We start from the raw sequence: 25,554 nt of genomic DNA, 5'->3' as shown, positions 1-25,554 counted from the left end.
CTGAAAAGAAAAAAACAATGGTTGTAAAGTGATATGAAAGTTCATGTGTCAGACTTGGGCTGGTGAGGTACTTGCTTCTTCATGTGTGTGCAGGGGGGCAGGGAATTTAGCAGGTAGAAGACATGAGGTTAGAAGACTATAAAAACAACCAAGCAAATAGGCTGCAGTCAACTACAAATGCTAGTGAGTTAAATGTTACAGAATGCCAGACAAAGAATACTATGTGGAGAATAAGAAATGAAATGGATAGTTCAAAATGTCCCTCAATGGTATTCTCTTCTTGCAAAAATTCGTTTAAGTTTTTCATCTTGTTAACAGATTAGTTCAGTGTTTTGCATTTGGTTACAAAAATGCAGATCTGGGTAAAAAAATAGAGAAACAGATGTAAAACTAAATTGGCATACAGTTTCATGCTGGAAAAGATCAAATCTATCTGTAAAAAATTTTGAGAGAGCTTGGAATTTACTTGACAGGGCAGTTGACAGGACAAGCTATCAATAGCTTCAATGCAGAGCTTCACTTCCCCATTGATATAGCCAATAACCTTTAGCTTTCTCTCATGTGCTGTTTGTCTCTATTTTAATTCAAATGTACCTGCAGAGAACAGACCTTTTGTTATCCTTATCTGTCAAACAAAAGGAAAATCTGTGGATCAGAAATCTGAAGGTGACACTAATTAAACTTCTTGTGCAACTTCTATAACTCTAAGCATAATTTGGCCTTATATAAAAGATATCCTTCAAATTCCACATGTGTACTTGCAGCGAAATTCTACTTTTGCATCTTCAGAATCCCAAATATGCACTTCACCTGAATAATGAGTTTAAAAAAAATTCTTGATTTTTGGGAAGAGCATTGAGCCAACTTCTGTTGGTGAAAGAGACAAGCTTTCGAGCTCCACAGATCTTCTATTGAATTAACTCACACAGCAAAATGATAAAAGACAAAAACACCATATCACCCATGGGCAAGCACTTCTCACAAAATGATCACTCCATATCTGACCTCTCAGTCCTCATCCTCAAAGGAAGCCTGCACAATACCTCAAAATACGAGCCTAGGAACTTAAATTCATCATTTTGCTAGACATTATAAATCATGGTCTTAATAAAGGCACTGAATTTATGTCTTATTACAACAATCTGTAACCCATTAACTCCCATTTTATGTCCTTATGACTGCAAAGGATTTAACTGGCTGCTTCACCTTGAATAGTCTCTTAAAATATATATTAACTACTTGAGTGATACGATCTGTTCCACCTTGTGTTTATCTGTGACTCTCTGAGCATCTTTCCTAGACCTGAAAAAATGTGTAGCTTGAGACCGTGTCTTTTTCATAAACTGAAGTTGATCCACTAAAAGATATTACCTCACCCGCCTACTATGAATGTTCATTACTCTTTTATCCAGGCTGAATTACAATAAAATAAGGAAATAATCCCCAGTGGCAGTATACCGCTTTTCTCTCTCTCTCTCTCTTTCTCTAGGTAAAGTGGAGACTGAAAGCTTCAGCTATCAGGGATTCTTTATGAAATGGGAGAGAAGGCAAAAAAAAGTCTATCTTTTTGCATTGCCCTGCCGAATTCAAGTGGCAATTTTCTTTTCCAGAGTTTTTCTTTCTAGAGATATTGTCTTTCCCAATCAGAGCCAAATTCAGTCATGGTACTGCTGAACTTGGCCCGTCATACCTCAGTTGCATCTGCAGAACATAACTTATACTAGGTAAATGCAAGCACAGACAGGCAATTGCAATCATAAGCCACACTTTTGTTCAGCTTAATTTTCCATGTAGAACGTGTTTGTCTACTTATTTTGCATTCACACTTTAAAATGCCTGTTTGAAAACTTGACCTGTTGTCTCAAACTTTCTTTCTCTAGTAGGCAGTCATTTTACTAATCTCTTTCCACTGAATAATTTGGCAAGTGGGAAGCATTCAGAGTAAACCTCTGTAATTTTTTTAACCAGATCTCAAGCAGGGGTCCTAGGAAAACTGCCAAACCATAAGCAACCTGTTTTGAGAACGATTGAGCACCCACAGCTTGCATTGACTTCAGTGGGAGCTGACTGGGTCCAGCATCTCTGAAAAATCAGTCCATAAATATGAGCCAGTGGCTTGGAGAAGGCATGGCAGCAGAGCATGAATATTCTGAAGCATTAATAGAAATTTGTTTCTTAAAACGTAGTTCCTCAGTGCTACTTGTGGATGAGTAATGTGGCTCTGCATAGCAATACAATTCGAATTCATAGAATCCACAGCTGGGAATAAGACCTCTTAGGTCATCTAACCTATCTCCCTGACATTGTAGGTTTGGTTCTTAGAATGGTATTACTGGTATTAGTGTCTTACCCTGTCGAGTTTTATATATCAAGCTATGGGGCTTGAACACTTCTCTTGGGAGACATCCACACCTTGATAAAATCTTACTGCCAAATGCAATCTTTCATACTTTTAGCCCATTGTTCCTAGTCATTAGTAATGATAAAATAACCATTAGCTTTTGGGTAGTGATTTTCTTCCAGGGATCTCACACCACTTTACAAAGCTAAGTAAGTAGCATTTAACCTCATTTTACTGATGAGAATACTAAGATACAAATGTAAGTGACTTGCCCAGGGTCAGACAGAGTCAATGGGAATGAGATCTTAGTCTCCAGACTTCTGTTCAGTTTTGTGCCCTAACTACTGGGTCCTTAAGTCTCCCTTACTAGGTACAGCATTGTGTTAACGTTGTTGTACCTGAACAGTATTGCAGTTCTGTATCTTTTTAAATGTAAAACAACTGAATGCTATAGAAATTGGCAGCATATACAGAATATCCTAGCCAATAGCTTGGTGTAAGGACTGGCTAAAATGATAATCTATTAGCATGTAGATTAAACCCACAATGGGAAAGCCCTGTTGCTCGGCACACACAAAATGAGACTGGACAAAATGCTAGTACATGTGCTCAAGGGAGCAAACGGGTATTAGCATGGAGTTGGACTAGACCTACAAGGTTTTTTCCCAGTTCTAGATTCTGTGAATTCAAACCCCATTGTATTGCTGTGCAGAACTACATTAGTCACCAGGAACCACCTCTGACACATAAATGATTCAGTGAAAGTCCCCGTTCAAAGCTGGCTGGAACCAGGATGCCCTGTGTTTTGTCCTGAAGCCTGCCAAATTTTGATGCAGGTAGACGACCACATGGAAGGCTGTCCATCGATGCGAGACCTCTGCTGTCCTTCTACCTGTCTTAGTGAACTTTATCTTAGGAATCAGCAATTGACGCGCCTTAAGTGATGTTAACCAGGTCAGCAGAATATAGGAGGAGAGGCAGCTTTTCATAGTTCCTGGTCCCAAGAGTGACTCCAAAGTGCAAGGCTCTTTAACACAGAACTGTAATTTTTTTCTGTCTCCTAACTGTGGCACTTAGGTTATAAGAACAAGAAGTTATAGCTGAGAATTCTCTTGTGCAGCCTGTCCAGGTTGTTTGCCAACGTTTTCATAAATGTGCATAGGAAAAGTTCTCTGGAACTTTCTAATCAAATGTGACCCAAATAGCTGTTTTTAAACATCTGTTTGCTGTTGCATTACTATAAATGCATTGTTAATCTAGGTTTAAATCCTGGCCTTTATCCATATAAGCAATGTAATTTCTTATAGAAAGAATAAATGTAAAGATTTATAAATATAATTCACAATTTTCAGAATTGCTTTCAAATCACTGCTTTGAATAAACTAAACTGATTTGACTGTTTCATTATTAATATGAAAATTAAATCTGCTAGTCTATTAATAGGGAGCTAACAAAAGACATGGGAGTGATTTTATTTGGGAGTGGTATATGGCCATGGGGAACTCCAAAACCATTGAAGCCTGCGATAACTGAACATCTCCAGGCTTATGTAAGAGGGTGTAAGTGCATTGTAGATACTTGAGACTAAATGATGAAAGTTATTGTGCCCAGTTTGTTCACATAAAAACTGGCATTTTGTTTTTTATGCTTAAGTGGAAAATGAAACCTGAGTTAAGTAAGCATCCTAGAGACCAGAAATAATGAATTGCTTTATAGAAGCATCAGTGACGTAAAGATGGAATAATTTGCACTGTAAATGGTGGTGATACTTAAATTGGGCACTTGTTACAGATTTGTCTATTGGCAGTGAAGATTTACTCTAATCCTTTATCTGGCACATTCAAAGACTGCTAATTTATCTGTCCTCAGGACAGCATCTGTTTGAACTCTGTAGACCTTATTCTAACTTTTATTCTTTTGCCCTGGCAATACTGAATGTATGCATATAATTCCCATTGACTCTGAAGCCAGAATTTGGTCCTATAGCTAACATTAGCTTCACATGTATTCTGAGAAATAGGTGAAGGTAACATCTGTAAATTCTCGTGATTTATGTTTGTGATTAAATTAACCTATATCAGGCACTCTTAAACCAAATAAAGTGTCCATGCTAGGGTTTTTTTCCATAATTTCATAATCATTTTTATATTTTTTCCAATCAAAACAATTTGGCAAAATCAATACAAAATGTTAGTATAACTGAATCTTTATTTTTGGCTGAAAAAAGATTTTAACAAAAATATTTAACCATGCCATTGAAAAACACACTTAAAAAATAATCTCTTGTAAAGATTTTCTCCTTCTCTTCTGCCTCACAGACATTCAGCCTGGCCCTCAATTTCTTGTGATTTAAAATTCTCACTGATTCACTGGAATCTTGCATAAAGATAACAATGTCGTCTCCATGGTAGTAGTGTAGATGGGTTCCTCTGATCCTACTATGTGGGGTCTTCTATTGAGGTGTTATTAGGCCTAATTGTAAAGCCCACCCTGAACCCAACTAGACCACAAGTAACCTAACCTGATCCAAACCCAAATATGTCAAGTCATTGTCATATCTGACCTGACCTGACACTTGTAGTTGGGTTTTATTGGATTCAAGTTGGGTTGCAAGGTCAGATGCAGAGCTGCCAATGTTGGAGCTAGAAGAGTAACATGGCTGTGACATTGCAAAAGGACCATGTGCTTCTGCTCTTCACAAACATGCACTGCTCCCCCTCCCTGACCCACAGCCACCCCAAAGAACCCAGGGCTGCCAATACCTACACCCTGGTGTGGCCGCAGCCCCCTGGACCACCCAGACCACAGCCAGGGCAGTCAGGAGGTTGGACAGCCCCATCACTGTTCAGACACAGAGTAACCACCCTGTTCTTCACCTCCACTGCCACCTCCTGCCTGGCCCTGCTGCAAGAATCCAGGCATGGGGAGGGGGTCAGAGTGGGAGGGGCATCGACCTTGGGATGGTGTGGTAGCGCATGATCGATAGCCACTTACAGATCCCCCCGATCACTACCTCAGGTTTCCTGAATTGTTGCAGCAAGGGCACCATGAAATACTCCATGCTGGGCAGTCAGGCTGAGGCACAGGGTGGGGCAGGGCAGAGGATGCCCACTGCAGGGTCCTGGCTGGCCACACTGCTGCACTTGCAGGTAAGCCATGTTGTGAGTGTTTCTCCCTCATCTGGAAACAACTGATGTGAGTGCAGCACTGCCTCCCCTGGTGGTGCCACCTCCACCAGCCACTGGCCCTTCCCTCCCCCCCTCCCTCCCCTGCCATCTTCTTGGGCCTAATTTTAAAGCCCAGCCTGAACCTGGCCTGAGTCAACCCTTTTTCCAGTCTAACTTGCACCCAACACTTGTTGTTGATTCCCATTGGGTTCAGGTCAGGTTGCAAGTCTGTAGTCTTCAAAGACCCAGTCCTGGTGCCATTGCAATCAGTGGGAGTTTTGTCACTTACTCCAGTGGGAGCTTGATCAGGCTGTATCTGAGCAACTAACTAACTTCATGGCCTTAAACTTTTAGAATGGGAGCTGTGGATTTTCCACTAAATGAGTGTATGTAATGTATAAAATTAGTCCTCTTCCTTGTTCATAGTGTGAAACCTCATAATTACCTGTATGGTTTTCTTTAGAAATAAAATAAAAAAACCCAACCCCGCAGGGGCTTTACATGGGCTTTAAATGATAATTAAGCAGTTGAGAGTTGAAAATGGCTAAACCCTGAAAATGGGTTATTGTGGCTGAATATATTTAAAAGCTGTTGCCAAGAGGCAACATACATCAGTGAGACATGTTCAGTGATTTTACTGCTGAGCTGTCAAGTTGCCCACATTTTGTGACTCAGTTATTGTGGGTGAGATTTTCAAAAACAACATAGCAATTCATTAGCTCAATTCCCATTGAAATTGATGAGTACGTCTACACCCAGGCCCAAAGACTTGTGCTAGCAGGGTGTGCTAATATCAGCTAAAAATTGCTGTGTAGATGGCACTTTGAAGTTGTGGCTCAGACTGGAATTGGGGCTGTCAAGCCCCTCCCCGCTCCAGACTTCAGAGCTCACGCTTCAGCCCAAGCTGCAACTTCAAAGCACCGTGTGCACCATTATATTTAGAGTAGTAGTGTGAGCCCCACTGGCATAAGTGGAATGGAAATGGGATGGGAGGCTCATTCCTAGATGCTGTGTAGATGGGCCGAATAGGTGAGTTATCATTGTTTTAAATAGATTCTTATCTTATTGCCCAGACAGATGCGGGTTTAAAGTGGGGCTTATGTCTAGTAGTTTGGAAAAACCATCACTGCACGTTGGGTGTCTCAGAAAGCACGACTCTACTGAAAATAAGCAAACAGAAAAGTAAGTTCAGGGGAAGAGAACAAACATATTAATATAAATACCTAGCTCTTATATGGCACTTTCACCAGTAGACCTCAAAGTGCTTTATAAAGCAGGGCAGTGTCATTATCCCCGTTTTACAGATGGAGAATGGAGGCATAGAGAGATGCAGTGACCTACCCAAGGTCACCCAGTACTCAAGTGGCAGAGATGAGACTAGAATCCAGGTCTAATGGGTTCCAGTCCAGCGCTCTATGACATCCCTTTGAGTGTGGCATTATTCTGTTTCCTTGTACATTTAAATTACCTTGGTCATCTAAATTTGTGGAACATTGCTCATTGATACGGTCTTTAAAAGCGTTGCTACTCAAGCTCTGTTTTTCCATGGTACTCCAATCTGTTCTAAATCATACGTTAGTGCTACAACTATATAATTTGTTTTCCTGGAAGGCAATCACATTGATTGCAAAATCATGTTAAAGTATACAAGCACTAAAATAAGATTGTATGTTGCAGTCCATGTTTAGCAAACTGAGATTACGAATCAGGCTTTGTTACATTATATATCATTTGTTTTTATGTCAAGTAATTTTTATGAAGTACTCTGTTGCATTTGGTTACTTCCAATGAGATTGTGGCTTTATTGTAAGAGATGCTGAAAATGAATGGGCCAAATTCTGATCTTTCACCAGTGACAATCCAGTCTTTGACTGCTTTGAACTGGTTTGTAGCTGATGGCAGAATTTGCTTCATGATTGGCCCTGAGGATGTTTAGGACCCTATCTTGTCACTTATGCAGTCACATATGCCGTATGTAACTTAGAGTTTAGCACATGATGCTGTTTGCTGAATAGGTTTGGTTCTCCTCAGTGCAATTAGTAGTATTCTGAAGGTTTCAGAGTAACAGCCGTGTTAGTCTGTATTCGCAAAAAGAAAAGGAGTACTTGTGGCACCTTAGAGACTAACCAATTTATTTGAGCATAAGCTCACGAAAGCTTATGCTCAAATAAATTGGTTAGTCTCTAAGGTACCACTTGTATTCTGAAGGCTTTCCATAGAGCCAAATGACCAGTTTGTAGAGCAGAACAGTTTCCACGGTAACTGCACCTCTGACCACGTGGTGGTCTCCTTGTGGGCATCCCACCTATTTAAATTTGTCAACTTGACCCCTCACATCCCCAAAAAAAGTATATGTAAAAATAAGAAGCCTTTGTTGTTAAAAGCATTCCTACAGATCATACTTCCAGCTCTAGCTATGTATGCATGCACAGCAGAAACGTGAATTCAAAATAGTGGGCACTCTGGTCTGCCTCTCCATAGGAGTAGTTTGTCTTCTATATTTGGTGGGACAGCTCCAGTCAGGCCAATGGGGGCGTGCACTGGAGGTGCAAATTCTGTGCCTGCCAGAGGTTTATATTTTGGGGGGGGGGAGTAATGCCCCCCCCCAATTATGCCCATGTGCCTCTCACCTTGTTGTTGAACCAGCTATTTATGACTGACTGCTTTGGAAGAAAGGAGGAAAACAGTTGACTTATTTACTCCCTCTCCATGCACTACCAGCCAGGCTTCACCAACTGTAGTAACTGCAAACCACTATTGTTACAGATGGGACAAGGTAAAGTCTGGGAAGTACTGTGCAATCAGTGCCTTAGGGATGCTGCAATAAATATTTTCCTCAACTCCAACTCCCATTCCTCTTAAGGAAAAAAAAATACTTCTCTGCACCTCCATTTTCTCTTCTGTAAAAGGAGGGTGATATTTATCTTCTTTTGTAAAGGGCCTTGACGTCTATGGATAAAGTACGCTTAGAAAAGTTAAAATAGTAGTATTGTCTGGGAAACCGCAAACAATTCAGCTCAAATTCCTGAGCTGCTGCTTCCACAAGAAGCCCTTAACAATATCCCAGAATGGCCGCATTCATGTTAAAAGTGAGAGTGCTGGCAACACAGTGATGGGATGGGGGGCAATTGAACCAAAGAGTTGAAGTTGTCCTTGAGCATCATTTTCTTCTGCCTTGGCATCAGCAGAGATGTCATACTTCCCAGATAGATAAATCCTCATGGGCACACTTTAGACTCTGCCTTAAGTACGCTGACATGTGGAAAGAGTTTTAATGAGCATAAAAAAGGCCAGATGGTATAATCATTAGACTCCTAAAATAAGAGAAACATTTTAATACCCTGGAGGAAAGGCTTTAGGGATAAACGTAACCATTTTGAAGTCCTGGCTCAGAAATGTGCATACTAAAAAGAAGTCAGATGGAAATTTCAAGGAGACAGGTCCAGGACTCGTTGCCACAAGATATTACTGAGACCAGTAACGTAGTATAACAGCAGATGTTTTAATTAAAGGAATCTAATCCTGTTCTGAAATTTACTTACTGGGGTAAAATGACAAAGGCTGATAATCCTCATGCTTCAGGATCAGACACTGATCTCCAGGTGTCATACCTCTCTAATGAAGCTCATTTCAATGGACCTCACTTCTTTAAGTCCCAAAATTACCTACACACCACAAATATGGTGTCACATCACTTTTATTGTTGAAATTTATTTACTTTGGAAATAAAGAATCTTTAGTCTGAGGCTACAGAAAGTTATTTACACTGAAGGAAAGTATCCTATAGCATCTCAAGTTCCCTCAATGATATTGTGTTCTTCTTTTTGGATCTTTGTAACCATTTAAGAGTTATGCCAGGGGCCTGAATCTACAACTCTTGCTCAAGTTAGGTAGCACTTACATAAGCAGTCCTGTTGATCTGCGATGAACATACGTCTGGAAGCATGAGAATTGTTAGCCCTTTTCATTTTACTCCAGATAATAAATGTTGAAACAGGATTAGACTATTACATGTGTGTGGGCCAGTACTGTTTATCTTGGGGTCACCATGAAATTGCCCTGGTGTAGCAGAATTAGGCAAATTGTGGGGTGTTGAGACCTTCAGTTGACACATCTTGGATTGGACACAGCTAAAGAAAGGCTACCAGACAAAAGTGAATCATTGGTCTGTTCTGCTATGGACATTATGATCCTGAAGAAATAACTGCTTTAGAAAGGGAGATTAGGCTGATGACAAAGAACAAAGTACAATAAATATATTGAAAATATGTTGGGTGACTATCTTCTAAGAATATTAGTTTTACAGTAGGCCAAGCAAAAGAAGAGAGTGGGAGTTTTCTATTTATATTTAAAGAGCTGTTAGGGTTACCTGACAGGCTTAAATTCAACTCATGGAGTTCCTGGAACCCTCTCCGCTCATCTTAATAAATACATTTTTTAAAAATAATCCTCACAATGTCTTAGAGCTAATGTTGACAGGAGTTTTTTCCTGGATCCGTCAGTTAAGAAGATAATTTTGAAAGCAATAAGAAAAAAAAAAAGATGGACTGTAATGGGGGCCCAATTCCGCCCTCAGTTATGTACCTGCAGCTACCATTCAACTCAGTGAGAAGAGCCAGAATTCAGCACTTATTCTCTTTCCTAGATTTCAGAACAAGCCGTAAGGCAAGAGTATAAATGTATGGTGCTTTAAATATGCAATGAAACTGGGGCTGTTAAGTTCTGTACCTCAGCCTGCTAAATTACGTGTGACAAATAGATATATCTTTGTAGTACCTGAGGAGGGAATATCAGAGAAGGCAGAGGGTAACGCTTTTGAAGAAAATGGAAAGAATACAAATGGAGAAGAGAACAGAAAAAGTAACATAGATATCAAATTTTAATACTTCTTTCCATTAAGTAATATCTGGAGCCCCAGTTACAGCTCAGAGGCACTTGCAATGAATGTAAGTTCTCTTCTGGTTTTCACCCTGTGTGATCCCAGTGAAATAATAGAATGCCTTGGAGCTGAAGGAGCAAGTCAGACTGAAACTATTTTTAAGATTTATTCTTTTGTCTGAAGAAAATTTTGTCTCTGGGAATCTTAAGTATTATTGATTTGGCCTCCTTAAACTACAAGATTAGAATAGGTGCAAGGGACTTTTGCTTGTCTACGGACTGTAGGATTGAGTTCTTAGACGCAAATCTTACCTATCTGTGCCAGCAGTGGAAATGCATTTTTCTATGTAGGGATGGGGATGGGTGGGCCAGGATTCCTTCCCTCAGAATATATTGGAGCCTAGCTCTGTGAGGGCTCTATGTCCCCAGCATAGAGTCCCTGGATGGGGTTGGTGGATTCTTGCCTATACAAATCAAATCAAAAGGCCATGATACCCCACAGAGGGGATGGGGCTGTGGAGACATGAAAAGGTTATGATGTTTCTCTTCAGCCTTGTGAGGGAAAATTCTGCCCCACCCTACACCTCATTTCTGGAGGAGTCACCTGTACTGAATCCAGTTACACAGGCTTGAAATGAAGGATAGGATTTGCCCCTAAATGAAAAGTATAGGATTTGCAGTTTAATTCAATAGGAATTTTGGAAGCATAAAGGATTCTGGAGGATCAAGCCATTAATGTAATGACTTAGTGAGTAATGTTAACATCTGTCCTCTGTCTCACCTTAGTTTGATTTTTAACCCTTTTCTTTTCAGCATTTGTTGCTTGTAATATATTTGGCAAAATTCTGTTCAGTTACACTGGTGTGAATCCAGAACAGCGCTGCCAAAGTCAGTGAAATTCCTTTGGATTTGCCCCAATGTAAATAAGACTAAATTTGTTCCCAATGTTGCATGTAAAGATATGCTCCTACTCTTTCATTTTCACTCCCACATTATTTTTTCTTATAGATATATTGGAGTGATACTTTGAGTCTTTATTTTTATTTGTATTGTTCCCTTTTTCTTTTTAATTGTGAGTTTCTCTTGTTGATGTAGATTAGTGTCTGTGCAATGGGAAAATAATAATGTATAAATAAACACTAAAGAAAACCCTTCTACTAGTGAAATAGGACAGCGCCTCCTGATAAACCTCTTGGTTCTTTTAGTCCATATGCAATACTTTAAAGATAAGGTGCCATTTAGCTTTTTAACAAATTATTTCCTGGAAAAATAAAAAAAAACAAAAACAAAACTTCACCTCCAACATTTTGTTTATTACTGCTATAATGTAAAGTGAGCTAAATAATTATGCCATTAATCGCTTTTGCAGAAGCTACACTTCAATAAAAATACCATTGTATGTATTGACCTCCTTGTTTTAAAAAATTGACTATAGAGCAGGGGTGGATTAGGGTTTTGTGGGGCCCCTGGGCCAGAGCAAGTGCATGGGCCCCTCCCCACTCCACCCCTTCTGCCTTCAGTCCCCCTGGTTTCCCCTCCCGGCACTCCTGTTGGGAAAATGGGGTTGGAGTGCGGGGGCTTGCCCCGCCTGCCCGGCGCTCCAGCCCAGGAGTGGGGTTGGGATGTGGGGACTGCAGGAGCACTGGGCAGGCAGGGGGAGCTGGGCAAGCCGCCGCATCCCAGCAGGAGCACCGGGCAGATGGAGCGGGTCAGGGTGCCGGGGGCACCCATTTTTCTGGGCCCCCCCAACTGGCCAGGGCCCTGGGCACGGACCTCCTTGATCCAGTGGCTAATCCAACAGTGCTACAGAGGGAGAAACACAGAGGTAAAAAACCTACCAGTCCATGTCAATGTGGAATGTGGATGACCTTGAGATCTTGATTTCTGGGGCATGGGTGTTTATGAAATAGCAAGAAAGGATTGATTGATTTGATTTGATTTGATTTGATTTATTTTTCTGTGTGTTCTAGCGGTTTACCTCTGCAAGCGAACAATGCAAAACAAAGCACGGCTTGAGCTAGCAGACTATGAAGCAGTAAGTATTTGAGCCTTTCCTGGAACTGGGATGTCAAATAAATGAGATTTCCAAGCTCAGCAGAATGTAGGATAACATGAGAAACAAAGGCCACCGCTTTTTTATAGTGCAGCAGTTTATAAATTGAGCAGTTTAAACTTGTGTCGAGGCATGTGAGAACCGGCACTCAAGTTCTAGTGTTTCAGAATCCATAAATGCTGTTGTACATGAGAGCCTGCTGTATTATATGAAGCAATGAAGATTGAGTTGGTGCATTATGAATAGAGATAGAAACAAATCCCAAATGTTCCCATGGTTTTGGGGTATTGGGATCCAGGTTGTTGGTGCAACAAGCCTTAGAGGGGGGCCAGCTGCAAAGTTTGAATTCATACCTCCCCAAAGTTCAGGGGTGTTTGGGAACTAAGTTGGGCCCATCTCTAATCCAATTGTGCACAGATCCTTTTTCCAGCATCAGGTGAACTGTTCACCAATCCCATGCAGTTGGAATCAAATATGTCCCAATGTTTGCCAGAACTGTACTACAGTGTGTAAGTCCTCCAATTATATATTTAAAGATCTAGCTTAAAATTTTCGAAAGGACTCAAGTCAAGAAGAGTCAAGTCCCATTTTCAAAACTGATCTAGACAGGGCCAGATTTTTAAAGGTAATCACTGAAATCAATGGGAGTTAGGCACATAAATACCTGTAGACATCTGACCTTAAGTGTCTATGACCCATATACTTTCAATGGGCTCTTAAGTCACTTTGGTGCTTTTGAAAATTGTACCCTTAGTTTTAATGATACTAGGCCAATTTTTGCCCTGCTGTAACTCTGCTAAAGCCAAAAGAGCTACAGCAGGATGAGTATGGCCCATGGTATCTTTATAAGAGTATGTGGGTTATTGATTGAATTATGAAGACATATCCCTTTACTTTTCTGCAGTAAATATGTAATACAGTTTCAGTCAGATTATTTGATACCAAGTTCCCAGGCATTTTTTCAGTTAACCTCACTATAATTAACACAAAACCGGGGGCACAGGGAGAAACTGAGTACCTGAAACTCCCTTGAAGTCAGTAGACCAAATTCTGCTTCCATTTACATTAATGAAAGTTCAGAATAATTCTACTGCAACCAGTGGAGTTGCTCAAGATTTACCAGCATATCTGAGTGCCGAATTATGCCAAGTTTCATAAAAATATTATTAAATAAATGTTCTATACGATAATAGACAGCTTTAGTCTGCAAACATTTTTTTATATGACCAGTGGTCATATATGACTGTGACATGGTCGGGCAGGATGGCTATAGGAGAGTAATAGAAGGCAGATATATAAGCCCCAGGCTAAGCAGGCCCCTTTTCCCTGGGTAAGGTAACAGGGAAGGTTCCAGAACAATCAGGAACCTTCTGGAGACAATTAAGATAGGCTGATTAGAACACCTGCAGCCAATCAAGAAGCTGCTAGAATCAATTAAGGCAGGCTAATCAGGGCACCTGGGTTTTAAAAAGGAGCTCACTTCAGTTTGTGGTGTGCGTGTGAGGAGCTGGGAGCAAGAGGCACTAGGAGCTGAGAGTGAGAATGAGGACTGTTGGAGGACTGAGGTATACAAGCATTATCAGACACCAGGAGGAAGGTCCTATGGTGAGGATAAAGAAAGTGTTGGGAGGAGGCCATGGAGAAGTAGCCTAGGGAGTTGTAGCTGTCGCACAGCTGTTCCAGGAGGCACTCTAGACAGCTGCATTCCACAGGGCCCTGGGCTGGAACCCGGAGTAGGGGACTGGCCCAGGTTCCCCCCAAATCCTCCCAACTCCTGGTCAGACACAGGAGGAATCAACCTGGACTGTGGGTTCAGAAAAACGGCCAAGCTGAGGGCTGCCGTGAAGCTTCAAGGTGAGAAAATCCGCCAATAAGCGCAAGACCCACCAAGGTAGAGCAGGAACTTTGTCACAATGACCAATGGTCAATTTTCTTTAGAAGAAGTTTGTATTCCCAAAATATCTTTCTAATGTTCCAGCTAAAGTCATCTCTATAGTATACAACACAAACAGCTCATGTAGAAGACAAATGGAGGTTTTAGTGTCAATCAATGGCAGTATCACGTCAATGTCATTGCTAAATTTCCAGACCTCGCTATGGTTTAAAGTTGGAGCATTTCATTGAAATATTTGGAATAATCAACCAACCAACACACCCACAAAAGTTGCTGCTATTGTGTTTTTCTGGAAGTGCCAAACTCTGCAGCAACCGACCCAACTCACTAGAACTGTGTCCATACCTTTCAGCAGAGTTCCAAACCTTAAAGAGATGGGGGCACAGATAATGTACACTTTGTGTTCTATCCTGTACTGTGTCAGACACTTTCCACCAAATAAATAGATTACATTTACACTAGCCTGTGCATTATGGCTTTTGAGTGCAACATCATCTTTGGAGGTTTTGAAGACAGTCTAAAAACTGTTAGACAATGAATAACTTAAAGCACAGTTAAAGTCATTTACACTGTATTTTCAGGAGAGTTTGGCCAGGCTACAGCGATCGTTTGCCCGGAAGTGGGAGTTTATTTTTATGCAAGCTGAAGCACAAGCAAAGTAAGTTCCTTTGAAGTTTTATTGCTGGATTTGTCTGTGACTGTTTTTAGAAGCACTATAATTAACATTGTTTGTCTTAAATATATGGCAACATTGACAGAGTGGACAAGAAAAGAGACAAGATAGAAAGGAAAATCCTTGATAGCCAGGAGCGAGCATTTTGGGATGTACACAGACCGGTGGTAAGTAAACATATGGAACTGTTGTTGATTGTAAGAATTTCAAAGGATAAACATGGAAATCCATGCAAAGCTGTGATTTGGGAGCAGGAGAGAGGGGCATCTGTCTTGTTTTGGGAGGACAGATCTGGTGGTGGCATGTGGTCTATTCACATTTTTTCCACTCAGGCATCACAGATATGCCCAGATTCAGTGTTGTTTTCTGGATATGGAGATATGGTGTGGTTGGATTTTTTTAAATCAGAAAAATGTATTTGATTCAGCTATTGCCAGCTCAAAGCATTCAAAACTGATGAGACAGGACTCCAAAAATCACAAGACTGGCTTAAAAAAATGTGATTTTTTAAATTTACATTTCTGGTTCTTTTTGTTTGATTTCTGAGCCTTTAGGGTGCACTTGGGTCACATTTCCAAGCTTTTCTCCACAACCATGAAGGATTTTTTAAAAAATGGAACTTGAAATTGTCGTGTAATCAGTTGATTTTTGGTGCTGGGGCTTGAAGAAAAATCACCAAATATCACAGAACTTGCAATAAAATCGTGAGTGTTGGCAACATTGTATTTGGACCATTGCAGCATATGTAGAGAACAAAAAGTTCTCTCCTTCCTTTGCACATGAGGAGAAGCCTAACATCAATGCCAGTTAAATAGAATACAGAGTGCATCTTGCACTGCTGTCTATAAAAGGACATTGACAGGATAAAAATCCTACTTACAAAAATAGAAAGTTCTTAATTGTTAATAGAATTTTCAATTACTACAACTGTAGGCATTTTAAAAATACAACTAGCATTCCACTGATTACTCTTAGACAGTAAAATTAGGGTGGTAGCAGTGGTAGAGGAGTTGGAGAGGGTGTTATGAAGAATTTTCAAGGAGAATGAATGAGCTTGGAGAAGCACCAAAGACTCAAGTTTGATTTATTTGTTTGAGAGAGGGTGTGGTGAGATTAGGGGAAAGACGATTTAAAATAAATGTTAAGTGGAGAAAAACATGGAAACTGTTACAGATGAGGAGCATAACATAGGATAGCATAGGAGCAGTATTGTCCACCAACTGTGGAGAAGTAAGAAGGAAGGATAGAAAGATACTTGGTATTTGCTGTCCATAGCAATGAGCTAAAGAACAGAAAAATGTATAGCGCTATTCAGAGAAAGGTGATTCTGTTTCATGGACCATTTTAATAAAAATTAGTTTTGTTTACATTTGGAATGAAAACCAAACATTTCAAAATTCTCCAAAAAAGGAAATGGAGCCCTGGTTCTGGGGTGATCCCCCAGAAGCAGACCCTGAGAGCCCCTTCTGCTGAACACCTGCAAACCCGAGAGCTTGGGAACCAGTACGCCCAGGGCTCCCGGCTCCTCATCAGACTGCTTGGTGAGCTGCAAATGAGTCAGGAGCCTGGAAACGGAGGGGCCCTAGCGAAGCAGGAAAGCTTCCAGGGTCTAAGCTCCCCATCAGCTGGGCTGCCAAAGAGTCAGGAGCTGGACAGATGAGTTAGTAGGAAGCCAGGCAGGAGGGATTTCATCACAAGTTCACTGAAATTGAATATTTTCCATGAAAATAACTATTATGATCTATCAGCCTTCCACCAGGGAATTTCTGAGAAGCTCTAAAAGATTAGGAGCAACTGTACAGGCTCAGGTAATCTTGCTATCTAAGAGAGACTTTTGCACTAGATTCTGAAATGGATGTAAAGATTTTGGAGACTGGCAAAGATGTGTCCTATTTCCAGATCTGGGTTGGGAGAACAGTCACTGTAGTTTGAAAAGTAAAGATATAAAGAGACAATAAAGGAATAAATTACAGGAGCCAGGATGAGAGCAAACAAAGTGTGATAAAAGCTTTGCCTGAATCATCGTCAAATGTGCCTGTGTGAGATTATGTTTCTAATTTGACTAGACAGACCTAGGCGTATGGGCTGCAAAAGGATTTTGGGTCTAAATCAGAAATCTAAGTTCCTGACTGTCAAGATAGCATGACATTTGAGTAGAAGATGGAGAGGGAAGCATTGAAGATTTGGCTAAAATGGCTTTTCTTTCCAATGAGTAGGATAGTAGTTTTGGATACTCTGAGCTGAATTCAGTCCTATCAGACTCAGAAGTAGATAAGTTTGATAGAGAGAGAAAATGAAGACATGGTTGAAACAGTGAAGGTGATACGGATTTGTGTGTACAAGGGCTGGTAAAAAAATTCTTTGAAAAATGGCTTTTCGACTAAAAAGAACATTTGCACAGGCAAGTCAATGAAAAGCTGTAAACCAAAACCTGAACATTTCTAGGTCTAGATTAGAACATTTGGTTAATCATTAAAAAAAATACGGTTTTTTGGTTTAGTTTTTGAAAAATGAAAGAGTTTTACTCAAAATTACAAATTATTACTGAGAACAGTTTTTGAAAACCATAAAATATTTCAGTTTATGGTTTGAAAAAAGGAAAACATTTTGCAGTGTATTTTGAATAAAACAATCCCCTCACTCTGTAATTTTTTTATGAAAAAACAATTGGCATTTTTCAGCTAGCAACTAGAAATCATATCCACATATGATTTCAGAAAATAGATGGCCAGAGATGATGATGATTTAGAAAAGAGGAAGAAGTCAAGATGTGGATCCAGGGAGATATTGTAGTGGTGGAATGTAGAAGTGGGATTCACACATAAGCATAGTTAAATAAGAGTGAAACCAGGAGAACAAAGTTCCAGAAATGGAACTGTATCAGGTGATCAAAAATAATGTCATAGCTGATCATATCAATTACAGCACTAAGATGAAGAAAAGTGATCCAGAGTCTGCTGGGGAAAGATTATTTGATTTGCCACATAAAGGTCAAATAATGTCTCCAGCTCATGGTGGAACTCTGTGAGAGGTGTGTGCTCAGACCAAGGGGAGCACTCTGTAACCTACAGAAGGCTGTACTATATTGTATATAGAAGGTTGACTGGAAATGATTAAGGCAATTATTTTTGGTGTGGTGATTAGATACTGTAGATGTCTTTTTCCAAGATTTTGCTTAGAAAATGATGAAACCTGATTGATGTATCAAAGAAAGTGTCTTTAGTGGAGGATTTTGTTCAGACTGGGTTGTTTGTGCTTACATTTGTTATTTAGAGAGAAAGAGAATGTCTTTGATATTCCACTGCTTGGTTTCCATTTTAACATTCAGTCTAGTGCAGTGGTTTTCAACCTGTGCTCTGCAGACCCCAGGGCTCCGCATACTATGTCAAAAATTTCCAAAGGGCTCTGCACCTCCATTTGAAACATTTTAGGGGTTCATCTGAAATGAAAAAAAGGCTGAAAACCACTGATCTATTGTAATACTTTTATTATATAAAATTATTTTCAGGCATAATCTGTCTCATTTCCATATTTTCCAGTTATTGTGTTGTATTGCTAGCTATTGTACCTAGTAACAGCCCCCTCTTTTTCCACGTGTTCCCCAGAAACAGTACCACCAACTTCTACAACTTCTACAAATATTGGACTAAAGAATCCACAAAGAATTGGTCAGAAAGATTAGCACATTAGTCAACTGGGTTTATAAATCAAGCTATACTCAGGGAGGTCAGTTCTTTTCAAGGCAAAATAAATTAAGAGGTTATTCTTGTTTGAAAAGAAAATGTCAAACTTCTGATTAATGTTTTTATAAAAGAATGCATAACCTTCACGAATCATTATCTCAGTTAAAATCCATAATCTTACAGCTTGTTTAAATTGCACAAACAGGTATTAAAACAGTAAATCCCCTGAAATGTTCTCCAACCCACTACAGAACAGTATTTCCTGTGCTTGCTGTGAGATTAACTCTTTTAGGTAATGATCAAGGACAACTGACACATAGCTAACTTGCTGCCATAAACCCTTCAATGAATGCGCTTTACTTGCTAGGTTTTAAATGAATCTCATTCAAATGCAAAGTCTTGCTGGACAGTACTTAGTATTCAAATTCATTTATCAGTGCCCTGATACAGGGGGAAATAATCTCTTGCTGTTTAAAATAATCTATAAATCTTTAAATGAAAGCAAATTATTTTCAGAAAACCATGTTGGTCCCGGCATCTTCGAGAGACATTGTCCCTCTAACATTGCCTTTATGTCATGAAGAAAGGCAATGTGCCCAGAGTATGTGTAATTGCTAACTGTAGCACCTTCGGTGGTGGCAGATATGGAAGGGGTGTTGAAATTATCCATGGTGCAAAAATCAGCAACATGATCCTTTTTCCTCAGGATTTCCATCAAATCTGACCTTTCATAGGATTGGATTTTGGTAACAGTCCAATACGATGGAAATTTCTCTTTTTAAAATAGCTGCCACCTCCCCTCAATTTTCCTCCATATTTAAATTTGCTGCAAGCTTCCATTTTATGTCTAGCCCTGTTTTAAGTTAAACTATAAAAATAAAACCCTTATGAAGTGTGGCATTCCATTATCCCATCCTCAACAACTGACATACTAAGTAGAGTTACCATCTCACTAGAGTTTAGCAGGAGAGTCTTAGGTATTTTTATGTATCAGTACCCTGTCCTTCAAGGTCATCTTATAGGACATTACAAAATGCTGAGTTTAATTTGTGGGGGGGGATACCTCTTTGAACACTACAAATCCCATACGATTTTTTAGCCATAAAATATTTTTCTAACATGTTATTTATTTTAAAAGGTTTCAAACAATTTAAATGAAGCAAATATAAACCATGCCATCCAGCCCTCTGAGTGATTCCTCAGCCTACTAGTTCATGTCCTATATGCACATATATGTATATGACCACAGGTAACGCACCTGTCCATTAGGCAGCTAGCACTCCCAAAGCTGCAGTTGGTATAGTCTCCTAAATTGCATCATGGGTAATGAAACAAAGCCTTGTAAAAGATGTTATTCTGGGCATACAGTTAGTGTTTTTGGCACGTGCATACATCTACAACATTCTTGTGACAATTCTGTTCAAGATAGAAACAGGTGCACACAGTGTGTCTTTTAAGCTTTATAGTTAACCGGTTGTGTAATATCTTTACAAACAATGTGATAACTGTCTGCTGGTAGGTTTACAGTATTATAGCATGGCTATTAAATGGGATTTCTCCCTTACAAAAAGAAGTGCAACCCCATGGACATTTAATGTTCAAGTGAAAATTTAGGATGATTCAAAAATGGGAAGCTAAGGAATCTATAGGAACGGTAGATAATTACAGAAAGTTAAGGGATGTCAACTGTTTTGTAAGAGTCAGTTCAAACAGCAAGTAAGCCAAGTAGAGTAATAAATATGAAAATTCTGTGGAATATCGCCCTGTGTAAAATTCTAGTGCAGATGCGTCACATTTTGTGGTCCTGTGTGAGATCAGTTTAGTAGTTCCAGGGTTTTTGTGGGGGTTTTCTTTGTTTTTTCCCCCCTGCTTATCAGTAGTATTGTCTCAAAGATTCTTGCATAATGCAGAAGGCAGATTTAATAATGCTGATCAGATTAAGGCAACATGCCACTAGACTCCCTGTTATCCTGCTAGAATGGCAGTTGGGGCAGACTTCCTTGTTGTAGAAAGTTATCCTCCTATTGAAGAGACAGGCCTGTGCATAAAATAGTTCACTTTGGATCCTAATCAGTAAAATTGGAAATGTCTGGTTTCTGAGTTATGTGCCAGCATTGCCAATATCTTAATATTAACGATCACAAAGCTCAGATAAATATAGAATAACACAGTATGCATAAATTTATGTGTATTTGGTGTCCAAAATCAAATTTCTGCCAACCAATCAGATTACCAGTAGTTACTGTAAATCTAAAGCAAACTAACTTCAACCAGTGCTAGCCTGAAAATAAATTAAATTAGCTTTCAAAAAAAGTATGTCCATCTCCTGCTTCCAGTGCAGTAATGGATTCTCTAGTGCTTTTCCCAATGTAGTTTTAAATAATGAAAGACTTAAAGTTCAGTCGTGTTTTCAGGTAGCTGCTGTCTATTTGGCCGATGATTAGTATTACTAATCATAATTTTATAAAGCATACTTTTGACCGGCCACAAAAGCTCTCAAGGGATTGTTCACCTCCATAAAATCAAATTCAGTATTTTAAAATATCATTCTCTTCAAGTGCAAGCACATGTACACAATAAACATGTACACTTTAAACCAGTCAGACTGCAGCAAGTTAATGGTACAATGAGCAAACATTTACATACGCTGTTTAAACATACAGCATTTGTTTGTCAAGAATCTCTTTTTAAGCTGCTTGAGTGCATTTAGAAATTGTTATGGATCAAATAAATGTGAAATCAATATAATCCGACACTGCCTCCTGATCAGTGTTTGTAGTTTGGTGAATAAACATCTTTAACTCAACATTTATGTAGAAACAAGGGAGCAACCTTCCTTTGCAACTTTTTGTTGTCCTCACATTATCTCTCTTCCATTTGCTTTAAAAAGTTTTTCAACACAAAAATCCTGATTCCAAAGAAAGTAAAGGAAGTTTTGCCATTGATATCCGTGGGAGCAGGGATGGAATCACAGATTGTAGCAAAATATATGTCTATTATTTTAAAAGCACCAGAAAATATGATTTGCAAATATACAACAACAAAATGTGCATCCCCTTCTGGTGTAAGCACCCAGTGAATTCTTTTGGCAGTATTTGATAAAATCTGTGTATTCCAACTATATTTTACTTCATATATAATAACTGTTGTATTCATTGTTTAGTGGATTTGGGTACCGGCTTTTCAACTCAGAATTGGGCACCCAAATCCCTTAGGTGCATTTGAAAATCTCAGCCTCTTATTCCTAAAAGGTTCTGAGCAGTGGCTCACAGAGTCAAAGCTATGGGTGTGTGTGTGTGTGTGTGTGTGTGTGTGTGTGTGTATATGTTTAAGATAGGACCTGAAAGAAGCAGAATAACAAGCCTTATTGCAGTTATCCCATATAAGAAACGTCTCTCTACTGCAGCTAAAATTCTTCTTTGTGTAATGTCCATTTGGGTGCCCCCCTTCAGGTTCACATGCATCTTTGATCAGAGATTTTTGGTAGCCATGTTCATTTGTCCCACACATGAACTCTAGGCATCCTTATGCCCTGTACCAAGGACATACAGAGCCACACATGCAAACCACCCTCAGTTCTTTCTCATATGCCTCAGCTTGCATGGTTTCTTGCATGGCTTCTTCTAAGAATAACTTATTCCAGCCTTAGCCTTAGGTGTAGTTCTAGTTTAATTTCAGTTTAGTTGTTAGGTTTTTTTTTAAATTATTCAGTATTAAGGGGGTCTCTAACGTAATAAAAAGACACACTTCTCCCTTTTCCCCCTCCTTTTTTTGAGGGGTTCTCCCATTGTGAGTTCTTCCCTAGGGTATGCCTGGATCCCGGGGGTTCAAACATTGCATCACATGCCAGAAATCTATTCCCCACTACTATTACCTGTGTCTTTCTACTATCTGGGGTCCCTCCCCTGGAGGGGTAGGCTCAGTGCAAGAGGATGCCACAACGTCATCTGGAAGGAGGGTCCCGACTATGGGATCATTTCCCTTCACTCCATCTTGATGTTCTTCTTCCTTGAGACTTCCATCCTTCTTAACAGCACAGGGGTTGTCAGACGGGGGGTTGGACCACTTTACTGTGTCCCTTAAAGTGTCATCTATGAACCTCTCTGTCTTCCTTAGCTCTTCCAGTTTTGCCACTCTGGTCTCAAGAGCCCACAACTGGTCTCTAAGGCCAGATCATACGTGCTGTATTCAGTGAAATAAGCTGGATACCCACCACTCTGCTACTGGACTTCTGCCTGCATTTTTTACTCTTGCAGGGGGGTTGTTCATTTGTTCTTTGTTTTTTTGGGGGGGGGCTTGCACATGTGGGGGTGAGGGGAGTTAGTGGCCTACGTTTAGAGTATGTCAGTTAGGTGTATCTGGCTCTCACACTCCCTCTCATAACTCCCTCGCAAAACTCCCCTGTTTGCTGCTCCTATTCCTTAGCTCCTCTAGTTGCTCAGGAGCTGGCTTCTTAAACTCCTGTTCTTCCTGAGTTAGCGCTGTCCCCTTGTCAAGGAATCCAAAAGAGATTATGGATAAAAGGATATCCGGATGGAGTCTTGTCAATTTAGAGTCAATTTAGCCTAGCAAGCCACTTGGCTCATCACACAGCTCCCACAACAGACCATGCTATGAACTTCAATCAAACAGGCAGATAGCAAACAAGCACACAACAAACAAACAAACTAACAGACAACAAGCTCACCCCAAGGATCACGTAGTTGCACCTCCTTCACCTGGAAGACACCCATGTTTGCTGCTTCTGTTCATAATATATCGCTTTGAAGAAATAAGGGTGTAAAAATACAGAGATTTAATAAGTGGCCTATAAGCTGTCTTCGGAAGTATCTTTGCTTTGATCTGTCGTGGTCCTTGCAGATTAAGGATAACCCAAACTTCTTTGAGGTCTTTTTGAAATTTAAGATATAAATGGGAATGAAACAGGAAAATCCAGGTGGACTACTCTGCATGCTGTGACACTAAGCACCCCTGTATTCACACCCCACACACTGTTGTAATACTCTTTGTACAAAATATGTATGATATTTTAAAACTAATGACTCACTAGTTATTAATATTCTTGCATGGTGTAGGTACGTGATGGCTATTAATAGTTATGGATATATGCTAGAATTTTGACTGAAGTGTGTTTAAATCAGTCATGCCAGGGGATTGGTAAACAGGTCTGCACTAGACAAAGGAATGTGTTTTCCCCAACTGGGAGTTACTTACAAAGTGCTCTAAAAGACAACAAGAATACACATTCATAGTGCATAAACAGACTTATCAGGCTAACCAGGGGTGGAGGCAAATCTCACTCTAACAAGTCAGGGAGAAGACAGCATGGCATCTACACCCAGCAGGAAAGAGAAGCTCAGTCTGGGTTTTACTTCTTAATGAATACATTGCAAAGGCTTACTGGTCTATAAAGACAGGAGGGCTGACCCTCAAGTGATAAGCAATTGAATCAACTGATTGTATACAATAATACTGTATTATAAAAGTATATAAAGTCTGTGACATGCTGGTGATTAATATCATTGTGAATTATATGTATTAACACTATGTAAGGAATAATGGATACTCATTGGCTGAATAGTCTGCCCAGTTAGGAGGGACTGTCACAGCTATCTACCTGTCTCCTATTAAGTGTGGTGGAATCAGAAACAATGGAAGTCCCATTTACACAGATATCATACAGGGGGATGGGAAGCCCACATAAAAGCAATTTTTGGTATCCATCACTAGACAGACACAAGGGAACAGAGCTCTTGCAAGCTGAGAAAGATGGGTCCTTCAAACAAGTGGGTGTTGAAGTCTCTGGGAGGTGAATATAGATGAGAAACCTGCTTAAGCAAAGCTTGTACCTTGCCAGCTTAAGTTGTATATGCATGTTTTCATTTTTATTTGATTGTAACCCTTTCTAACTTTATTTTCTTTTACTTGGCATCATTCAAGCTGTGTCCTATTGTTAATACATGTGTGTTATTTTTACTATAAATCAACTCAGTGCAGTGTTTAAATGGAAGGGTGTATTTACCCCAGTTAAGTTAATAAGCTGGTGGGTTTTGTGTATTTAGAGGAACAAATGGACCTTAAAATTTCTTTGAACAGTCCAGGAGAGGGCTGGACATTACAGAACACACAGTTTTGGGAAAATTCAGGACTGGGAGTCACCTTGCTGATTGTAACCAAGGCTGGTGGAAGCCAGAGCAGGGCTATAGGCAGGCTGCTGGGGTCAGAACTGCTGTACCAGGACTGGCTAATACACAGACACTCAGGGTGTAGCTGCATGTTTGTAGACTGGCTGTGAGCATCCCAGGCTGGGAAGTACAACAGCAAAGTATTGTGAGGCACCCAGGGTTGAAAGGGAAAGTGGTGACACAGCCCCTCATTGGTCTGGATTGCACCTTGATTCGAACTTCATCACGCATGCTGCCATAGAGACGCAGATTTGAGTGGAATCTCAGGATCTGCTGTTTGTTATTTAAATGGGTCTAAGGTGTATCATTCAGAGGCCACATTTGTGCCCTACAGAGGAGATAACTGATGGCTCAGGAGATGCTCAGAGGATAACATTTAAAAGAACAACAATACATCTGATCAGAAGCTGGTCTTAAATAGCATATAAGCCTTGAGTTCTGGGCATGTGAAAGAGTCTAATGGTGTGGACACATAAACCTACCATAATATCTAGAAATTCCCACTTCATGCCCAAAATACTTCAGTAGCCATTTTAATTCTCACTTCATTCAACTAAAATGTTCTCTTTCTGTATTTGCTTCTCAGTGGAATCATAGTCCAGGTGGGACCTAACAAAAACACCTTATCTGAATGTCCCTTAACTCGGAGGAAGTTTGAATCTATTTCTAAACATTAAGGC

General features: G+C 39.9%; 1 protein-coding gene across 9 annotated transcripts in view; it reads left to right on the top strand.

The window, feature by feature from the left end:
• The window catches only part of RGS7 (regulator of G protein signaling 7), a 416,293-nt gene that overhangs the window by 342,152 nt on the left and 48,587 nt on the right, over positions 1–25,554 (top strand). For all 9 annotated transcript variants that reach the window (XM_037895306.2, XM_037895308.2, XM_037895311.2 and 6 more), the window contains 3 exons: positions 12,357–12,421; positions 14,915–14,991; positions 15,092–15,173. In XM_037895306.2, the coding sequence (XP_037751234.1) occupies positions 12,357–12,421; positions 14,915–14,991; positions 15,092–15,173 (224 nt within the window). The remainder of the gene's footprint in view (positions 1–12,356; positions 12,422–14,914; positions 14,992–15,091; positions 15,174–25,554) is intronic.

This window comes from Chelonia mydas, chromosome 3 (genome assembly GCF_015237465.2).
Source record: "Chelonia mydas isolate rCheMyd1 chromosome 3, rCheMyd1.pri.v2, whole genome shotgun sequence".
Lineage (NCBI taxonomy): Eukaryota > Metazoa > Chordata > Testudines > Cheloniidae > Chelonia > Chelonia mydas.
Note: the sequence above shows the minus strand (reverse complement) of the source record. Positions and strands in the feature narration are given on the sequence as shown.